At 37.3% G+C, this 10,339-nt stretch overlaps 1 protein-coding gene across 1 annotated transcript; it reads left to right on the plus strand.

The window, feature by feature from the left end:
- Window positions 1-791: 791 nt before the first annotated feature.
- LOC117911001 (G-type lectin S-receptor-like serine/threonine-protein kinase LECRK4) lies at window positions 792-1,319 on the plus strand. Its single transcript, XM_034825166.1, has one exon. It carries the CDS (start codon window positions 792-794, stop codon window positions 1,317-1,319), a length of 528 nt encoding a protein of 175 aa, XP_034681057.1.
- The last annotated feature ends 9,020 nt before the right edge of the window (window positions 1,320-10,339 follow it).

The following is a 10,339-nucleotide window of genomic DNA, read 5'->3' on the forward strand; positions in this document are numbered from 1 at the left end:
TTAATTATTATTATTATTATTTTAATTCTAATTAATTTTAATTAATTAACTTTTCATTTTTGTTTTCGTTTTTCTTTTCCAGAAATTCCCAATTACTCAAATCCTAAGAAATTTCCACCCTAAGGCTGACATGTCATAAAATTTTCAACTCGTTTAATTGACCGACACAATAAAACGAAATTCACCAATTCGAAATTGACACGTGTTCTCCAACACTTTTCTTTTTGACTTTTCAACCATCACACACGATAAGACTTTTCAAACTAAAAATGCTAACGTGGCATAAAATACCCGGTCATTACAGCAGGTATGGAGAATGAAGGTGAGGGTTATGGGTGGTCTTTGCATGGTGCGGGGGATGGGTAGTGGTCATGAACGAAGACGGGTATATGGTGTGGTGTAGAGAGAGAAAATGTGGTGATATGCATGGATATTAGGTGAGGTGTAACTCAGGATTGGTGCAGGAAAGCCTGTTTGGGTGACTATTTCTGAGTCGTGGCCATTTTCAGAGATGGGGACTGCTGGAAGAAGAAAGTTCCTCTCTCAAATGGGAGGTATGATCTTAGCAATGAAAGAAGAGCTATGATTAAAGTGAGGAAGGATAATTCTACCTTGCCACCCATAGATGAAGGTTTGAAGGGAAAGGATCGATCAACTTTGATTCTCATTGGATCGGTGCTGCTCAGTAGCTCAGTGTTCTTTAGCTTTCTCTTCCTCCTAGCAATTGTTCTGTTCATCTGCTACTCCAAGCACGAAAAAAACAAGTGTTCTTCAGACATCCCCAACCATGCATGGAGGGAACAAATCTTCGGAGTTCCACTTACAAAGAGCTAGAAGAAGCCATCAATGGATTCAGAGATGGACAGGGGAGGGGTGGGCTTTTGCAACAGTTTACAAAGGGGGCTCCACCCCATGATGATGGAATCAATTTGATTGCAGCGAAAAAGCTAGAGAGGATGGAGAATGAAGGAGACAAGGAATTTGGGGCAGAAGTGAGAGCAATTGGCTGGACAAAACGCAAGAGCCTAGTCCAACTCCTAGGGTTCTACAATGAGGGGCAACATCGACTTCTAGTATACGAGTTCATGGGCAATGGTTCTTTGGAAAATTTCCTATTTGGAAATTCAAGGCTAGATTGGTGTAAAAGAACACAGATGATCCTAGGAACTGTAGGAGGGCTCTTGTACTTGCATGAGGAGTGCAGAACCCAGATCATACACTGTGACATCAAGCCTCAAAACATACTTTTAGATGACTTCTTAACAGCAAGGATTCCATATTTTGGGCTAGCCAAGATTTTGAAGACAGATCAGACGTGAACCATGACTGGAATCAAGGGAACCAAGTGGTATGTTGCCCCTGAATGATTCAAGACAGTGCCTGTTACAGCCAAGGTTGATGTTTACAGCTTTGAGATTGTGTTGCTAGAGATCATTTTCTACAGGAAGGATTTCGAATCCGATGTAAGTGATGAAAGTCAGATGACCCTGGCTGATTAGGTGCAAGACTGCTCTAAGACGAGACTGGATTTGTTGGTACGAAATGATGAAGAGGCATTTGGGTGATATAGAGAGAGATTATCTCGAACACAACTATGAGTGTTTTCACAATAGAAGCAAAACATACTAAGATTAATGGTGGTAGACATGAATGCAAGATTATGTTTCAACAAGCAAGTGGCCTTCATTATCCACCCAAAAAAAAAAAAAAAATTAACGAATGCTCAAATAGCAACAAGAGATATGGAAAATGGATAAACAATCAGGAACAATCGATAAACTTGTAGCATTCATACCTGAGAGGATCCTTTTCCAACAAGGCCAACCTATTTCCAAGTTTTCTCCCTGAGATGCTCACCTTCCAACTCGCTTCTTCTCACTCTGTTACCTCCATAAACTCAACCCGCTCCCCTCTCTTCTTTCAAGCTTTCCCTTGGTTTTCTCCCTCTCAAACAAGCAGCCCTCCAAAAAATATCTTCCTTCTCTGAGCTACTCCTAAAAAAAATCCCCCCGTATGCTCTGGTTTTTTTCAGCCAAAAACCCCCTCACCCCAAGCTCACCCCTCTTGCAAGCCATTACCCCTAGCTTTGTGCTCAAGCTACTACCTGCTTCCACTATTCACCACTCAGCAAGTCCCCGTCTTCATCCACCACCATGGCAAGCCATGCTCCTTGCCACATGCCCATGCAGCTAGTGCTCAACATAAGGAGGTCCCCCCTCTAAAAATGCAAGGAAAAGAAGGAAAAAAACTCCCTCGGGCCCTCACCACAAAAGGGGTCTACAATTTACATTTTATTTTTAATTTTGTGAACAAAAGCAATTTCCTTTTTTTTTTTTTTTGTAATTAAATTCAGTTAAATTTATATATAATGATATTTTTTATTTTTTTATTTTAGGGCAAGTAATATCACATATAAATTCTTAAAATTTATTCCACATTATCCATAAAAGCAATATTTCTTCTATTTAATTTTATAAATAATGAACCTTTACCTTTATCCAGAAAAGTATAATTGTATAGAGAGAGAGAGTAGAAATGGTAATGGAATGGTTTTTTTTTTTTTTGATATCCAACCCACCCCCAAAAAATATATTATTCAATTAAATATGTTATAAAAAAAATTATAATATTTAATTATATATAATTAAATATAATATATACTTTCAAAATTATAAAAAAAATAAAATAGGACAAGTCTAATATGGAAATTTTTTATACTCTTCTCACTTTGTTTAAATTTTTATTGGGATTAATTTATATAAATGGGATGGGTCTGGATGAGAGCGACTGGTCTCAATCTCGCCCCTTTCTTATTGCTAAGAGTTAAATCAATGGAAAGGAAATTAAAGAAGCTAAAATCCATACTTGTGTTTAAGTAAAGAATAGTAATTAGTTAAAAAAAGATGCTAGTTCCCCGATAACCCTTGGCAATTGAAGCCAAGACGTGATAACTACATCTCTATGTTAATCATCTAAGTTATAGTTTAATGTCATCAATTTCAACATTAAATTTTTTTGAGAAAATTAGGAACTTTTGATCATGTTTTCTTAAAGTCGTTTGTAAAATACTTTTTTTTTTTAATTCTAAAAAATAAGAGTATTTGAAAAGTTGTTTTTAAAGATACCTTTCCAAGTAAAAAAAGAAAAAACAGACAAAAAATCCTTAAGATAAACAAATATAAAATTCAATTAATATAGTATCAATTAAATTTAATGCAAATCTTGTTAAAAATATAAATACTTTTTAATTTCAAATAAACTAATTTTTAATAAAATATGAATACTGAAATTATAATAAAATCATAAATTGTATTTTTATTAAAAATGATGCTATTTTACTATATATTTATGAACCCCGCATTTTTCACATGCAAACCCACTTGAATGGTGAGACTCAGTTTTTTTATAAAAAAAAATTAATTTTTTTTGAAAATAAGATTTGGAAAAGTTTTTGGAGTTGACATTTATTTTTATTTATTTATTTTTTAAAAATAAAATAACAAAATAACAAAAAAAACCCTTAGTGTGACTCTTGAAAGGAAAGATAGGTTTGTGAAAATTGAGTCAGGGATTAACTATCAGAAAGGTACAATGATGAACCGTAACACCCCTCTAAACTCTAGAATTAGGTCTTTGTTAGTTAAGTTAAGACAATCCTGACAATTGATTGGGAAATCAACATATACCTAGGAATGAGAGTGATATAATAAGGAATGAATGGGCAAAGATAGATTAGGGGGTATACCTTAGCTGCAAACTGATTACTATTATGAGAGAAAATGTTAGTGCACAACGATAAGTGTAAAAATATACCTCACATGCATATCACAAAACATGTCAAAGTCAATCAAATATCAAACATGCATCTCACTTGAATCATTTTCAAAAAAAATATCATAGATGTTAGCCCCTCACCAAGGCCCAATTTATTTTTGTATGAATTAATTCTATAAATTTCATTATTTTTGGGATCATAAAAATTATTAATGCTTATTAAAAATCAAGAAAACTCAATAAAGTTATTAAATGAAACAAAGAAAATGCATGCCAAGAGGAAATTTGATGGCAAAAAGTCTATTGAAAACTGGGTTTTATTTTCTCAGATGAAATTTAGAAAAAACTGGAATTATTTTAAATGAACAGGATTTTGAAAACCAGATTTCAAATGGGTAAGATCACAAGGAAAATAAAGAAAAGCATCAAGAGGGGGATGGGTATGCACTAAGGGGGCCATGCTAGAGTGGGGCTTGGGGGTAGGACTGTAGAATCGACAAGGTGTTGTCTAAGGGCTTGCTGAATGAGGTTATCTTTGGTTGCATTAATTGATGCAGTGGCTTCATCAAACACCAAGACCTTGCTTTTCTTGAGTAGAACTCAACCAAGACAAACCAGTTACCTCTGATAGCTGCAGAATCTAGCTTTTCATTTTTCTTCCTGACTTCATCTCCAAGCTGGCACTTATCCATAGCTTCCCAAATCTATTCATCTGAGCACTCTTCAAGTGGGTCAAGATTGCTCCGTATAATCCCTTTAAATATGGTTGGGTCCTGAGGGATAATGCTTAGTCTAGACCGCAAATCATGCAGTCCAACGAAAAAAATGCTGGCACCATCTACCGTAATCTGACCAGTGGCAAGTTCAACAATTTGAAAGGTGTGTACGAGGGTTGATTTACCACTACCAGTTCACTTACAATGTTAGTCTTCATTCCTGCCGGGAAAGTGCATGCGAAACCTTTCAACACAAGTGGCATGTGTGGAACGTAGTGGACCTGCAAACCTTGAATATCAACTTCTCTTGACTCCCCAGAACCACGTTCTATGGCCAGTTCCAGATACAGAGTTATTCCTATAACCATCATCGCCACTCAAGGATGCACAAAAGAAATGGACTCTTTAGCATCCTTTTTAGAACATGTATGCACAAAAATTTGACTAAGCTTTTGACAAGATAAGGAATTGAGCCCAGCTTAGTTTCAGATGACAGCCAGTCTTTGAAGCCTTATGTTGTAAGTTATACCATCATATAGAGGTTCTCCAACAAAGAAACCATCTGTCCTTATTATAGTTCCCAATGCTATTTCAGTTCCAGAACCCTGCCGTGGACTGATTCCTGTGGGCCTTCAGAGGTTCCTGCTTTGAAGAGTATGGTTGATTTGAGAGCTCCTGTGCGACAATGAGCTAAGGACGGCAGCAGCAAGATCTACAGACCTCATATCATTCATGTGTACTGATTACTTCACATTCCCAAAATTTCCAGAAGAATACTACCATAGATTTGCTTCTTCATTAGTATCTCCCAATCTCCTTCCCATGTTTGAAATCCTATTTCTGTCACCACTACAAGAACTGACAATGTTTTCAATATTTCCAAATATGAGGTTCTTATTATTACCAGTTTTGGCATTAGCTCTACTCCACATATTTTCACATTTTTCTGAGCTTTCTCAAGATTAACTTAGGAGCAAACAATGATGAATCGAGTCCTTCAACTGGTAACAACATTGATGTCCCAATATCATGTAGGCACCTTGGCAATTTAGCATTTCTTGGGACTCATTCTCTACTGAATTCCACCACTAGAAGAGGAAATTGTCAACCACCAATCTGAGTCAATGAGGCAACTTTACATCATGACTTTCCATTTTCTCCATACCAACAGAATTTTCACCTAGAGAGGGTCCTCTTTCAGTATCTAATCAGAATGGATATGGCATTGGAATAATTCTCTTCATTTAACTGTGCTATTCCCACCATCATGTCCAGACCAAACCTGATTACCTCTAAAGGAACCTTCATATCATTCCATATCAAAATCATGAAAATTAGAATCTAGGACATTGATTGCCATAGATGTAGGGGCCTTGCTATCCATATCGCTAGCTTCTCTATCTTATTCTGTTTCAAGAGGTCCACCAAAAACCAAGTTCATCTGTGAAACTTTCACTACCACCGCAGTCCAAACTAACAAAACCTGGAATCTGAGCACTGGAAGCATCTAATAACACTCTATCAACTGTATTGTGACCCAAAACCTAGGGCAGAGGTGGATTGACTTTGTCTTCAAGCTGCTGATAAAAATTCACTAGCAATGAATTTGGCTCCCATACACGCTTGGATTAGAACAATAAACATTTGTCATGGTATAAGCTTATTAAGATTTCGAGTCAATGCTCTCCTCACAGCATATACCCCTTGTCTTTGTGCACAATAGTTGCCAATAGTTCCACATGATCACCATTAATCTGAGTATCAAGCTTTATTAATTCATAGGTGATTGATGCTCTATTCTCAATGATAAATTTCATTCCTTAGAACTCTTTTCTATCATTCTAATCTAATTCCGTAAGTGGACCAATATAGTATTTTGGAGTGGGCATCTCAAACTTACCATATAACTCCTCAATCTCTCCTGAAGCCATGCTGGCCAGTGTCCTTGTTGGGTTGAATGTGAATTACCACCAGCTGGACAGCTGCCACACATGGCGGTGAAGCTATGCCTTTGCGATTTTATGCACACAGATTGACACCAGTGGCAGTGGAAAAGTGGTCCAGAAACTCATAAATCAATGAGACATCTGTAGGCACTCCTGAGTTCAGAGACAATTTTCTTAGAGTCTAAAAATTATGAGATTGGAACCAGTTCATTTGCCAAAGGGCTTCTTGTATGTCACATCAATGCTTTCTCTGTTTCAGGACTGAGAGAAGGCTAGCTAATCTGATAATCTATATAGGTTCCTGCTGGGATTCCATGAGTTTACAAAAGCTATTGTACCATGAACTGAGCTTAGTCTCAAGCAAAGTTGTTGCCTAACAATGATAATCCGTAGCTGAGTCTCTGATTTGATGACTGGTAAAATGATTCTCCTGCTGAGCTGGCTCCAGATTTGCACATTGTTGTGTTTGCCATGAAGGTCGACCGTTGACTACAATGTTGGTGTTGGTGATTGCAGCTGTGAGACCAATCCCTAGTTGAGATGATCATATAGTTTAAGCGTTCTATATTCTCAACCATCACTTGCAGTGTCAGCAGATTTTCTGTAAAGAATCCCAAAACAACGTGTATTGGATTCCTTTTTCAATGCTACTATTCTGCTTCTCCACAGTCCACTTGTCTTCAACTTGATGCCCATTACTAGGAACAGTCTGCAAGGAAAATTGACTATCTGGCCAGTCCAAGAAGACAATGTGCTGAATATTCACTTCTGTCACAACAAGACCTACATCTCCTGCCTCAGTCTCTGCCTTCATCATTTCCTTGCCTTTGTCTATGAGAGTTGAGATCTGTGCCTTTAGCTCCATTCTTCGATCACATAATTCACCAGCCTTCTCAAAATCTTGGCTCCGCATTGCTTCATTATTCTCTATAGCAATCTGTTTCAGCTCTTTCTCAAGCTCTCTTGCTTCCTCCGAAAATTGTGCATGACAAAGTCGAACCCAAGAACCAGCTTCATCAATCAAGTCAATTGCCTTATCAGGCAAAAATCAATCACTGATGTACTGGTATGATAGTTGGGCAGCAACTACCAAAGCTTCATCTGTATACCAGAGCTTGTGATAGATCTCATACCGCTCCTGAAGCCCTTTCTAAATTCGTAAGGTTTCCTCCACAGATGGTTCAGGCAGTCATGATTGATGCTGAAAAACCATATTTTCAACAGAGTCATATGTTTTAGATCTCATAATAGCTGCAAGAAAATCTGGACTGCAATTCCACTTCAAAATTCTACTTTTGTAGCGGTTAGCTTGTTAATGCTAAAAGAGTTTCTTTCCAATCCATTCTTCTCAAAGAAAACCATCGAGGGACACTTATTTTTCAACTTTCTTGTCAAAATCAAAAGCAATTTTTGGCTCCACTAGGCATCTACTCCAAACTGTTCCCATGAAAGCCTTTGAATTTTTCAAGCACGAGAAAAAAACTTGTCATCTTCACTAAGCTGATAATTTAAGGCAACCAAGTTTAGCTCAAGCTTTGATAACGTGATTTCCATAAAAGCTGAGCTATCCAGAAGTTTTTGGACCTTAGCTGGAAGCTATGAGATGGCACACGTGGACACCTGCTTCCTCATTATTTCCAATTAGACATCTATCATCATCCTCACGTACAATACACCCCCATTTCCAACAGTTGAGCTCCCAGTTGGCATTCATATTGTAAGGACGACAAATGCCTAAGATGATAACACTGATCTTCAAAGACGGACCATAGACTTCTTGAACTTGGTTGTCTCACAGGCAACTTCAATCCTTTAACTTTCCGCCTTGATCCTGAATACCAATCATCTTGTACAGTTTGCCTAAACCTCCATATCAGAAGGATCTGAAACATAGCCCAATCACAAATAAGGGAGTAAGCCTGACAGTCCCTCTTTCTTTTCCTTTAAAAATATGAAATGTTTGCACTGTCAGTTTTCTATATCTTTGAGCAACCATTCTCCCTTCTTGGTATTATAGGTCCTCAGGGTTGGGAGCTGCCACAACCACTATAATATTAAATCTGCAATGATAAAACAAGGCACCCAGGTCAAGCTTTAATTTTGTCCTTTCTCAGCAATATGAAACAAAACCTGGAAGTTGACAGTCACAAGAATGTGGTTTTCTTCTCCCAACACAGTCCTTTTTCATTCAGAAACCGTATTCCAAAATCTGGAAATTCCACCTTCTTCCCATCTCCCAGCTTGTGAGTATAAATTTGCTAAAATAACACAATTACTTATGTTTTCAGGCCTCCATCTCGAGCAAATGATCATAAACAATCTTCCCAAGCACAACATCATCACCAGAAACTGAAGCCTCATTAAGCAGTGCACCTTAAACTTTGGCATCTCGTTCAATTTGGTACTTTGGAAATAAATTCTATTGCTTCAAAAGACATCCCAACTTGGCTTAGGACTCCAGAACTACCAGAGGCAGGCCAGCAACCGTAGCAACTCAGTTGAGATTGGATGTGTCCCTTTCTTCATCAAGCTTGATTCAAACCATGGTTGATCTAGCGAGCATCTTTTCTTGTTGAGAGCATGACAGCAGTTGTTTGCCTGGGAAGAGGATTATCTTTTGTATTCTGATCGGGCTCTTAACTACTAGGTGTTACTATAACCAACCTGGAAGCATTGGCAGTGCAATTTGGAATTATTAAGGTTTTGTTGAAGTAGAAATTAATTAAGAAGTTATATAATTATACTGTACTTAATTCACCTTCTCCGCTGGAATCTTCATTGCACTGGTCCGAATCCAACTCGATCTTGCATTTGTAGATGGTTCAGCTTCACTCTATTCAACCAATTTACAACAAAGCATTATTGATCGAGAAGATGAAACCTTGTCTTGTACAATTTGTTAGTACTGGGTCCACTTTCAAACACTTGAAAGAAACTTAAAAGTACAACTAGAAAGAAATAAATCCTAATGAAAATGAACAAAAATTAGATAACATAGACCGGACAACAACATGGCCTGTCCAGTCCCAATTTAAAGAATTCAAGAAAGAGAACCATGAGGAGAAATATGGCATGAAATGGTTCTGAAATCATTCCTACCCAATAAAACAATGAGATTAATAGCTCAATAAAAATTAATTTCCAATATAAGAAGAAATCAGTTAAAGACAAAAAACTTATGCAGGTATAGGTATTCTATTAATTGAGATAACTAAAAGAGGAAAGCTGGAAGTGGGGTTGATAATGGATGCTCCAAAACCTTAAGAAAAGAAAAAAGAAAAGAAAAGAAAGGAAGAAGTAATAAAGAAAGGAGAAAGAAACAGATTGTTCAAACAAATCTTGATCCTGGGCAACTGGCATTTGGCAACACCATCTCATTTCTTTCTTCCCCGATTCCATTTTACTTCAAAACAAACACACACATGAAGAAGGAAAGTAAAGGCTAGACAAGAAATCATTTAAAATAAAGAATGTAGAGGATTGAGGATAACTGTAGAAGGGCAAGAGCGCTTGGGAAATTGTTCTTGGGATTTCAGAATGTCTTCTTCCTCCACCTTTCTCTTTCCGCTACGATCAATAGTTTCTAAAAGGGAGTTGTCCATGTTTCCTGATTCGTTCCCAATTAGTGTCTCAGCTGATTCATGTCCTCTCAATGGTCCCTGACAATGGTGCCATTTGATTCGTGTCCAGCTGGTGTCCCTTGATTGTGGTCCTCAGGGAGTAATCAACAAAATTTATAACCTATTACACCATGTACTAGGATAGCCTTAGCTAGCATAGCATAGTGGCTCTAGGGTTGTTCACTGGGATGGGTTTTCACTCCACAATTGATATTAATTCAAAACTGAATTGGTGCCTTTTCATTTCAAGGTTAGCTTTAAAAGAAAACATAAAGATGTTTAA

The sequence above is a fragment of the Vitis riparia genome, chromosome 3 (genome assembly GCF_004353265.1).
Source record: "Vitis riparia cultivar Riparia Gloire de Montpellier isolate 1030 chromosome 3, EGFV_Vit.rip_1.0, whole genome shotgun sequence".
Classification (NCBI taxonomy): Eukaryota; Viridiplantae; Streptophyta; class Magnoliopsida; order Vitales; family Vitaceae; genus Vitis; species Vitis riparia.

Bases quoted from the DNA above. Each gene is read 5' to 3' on its own strand.
- LOC117911001 (XM_034825166.1), top strand. From the start codon at position 792: ATGGAGGGAACAAATCTTCGGAGTTCCACTTACAAAGAGCTAGAAGAA.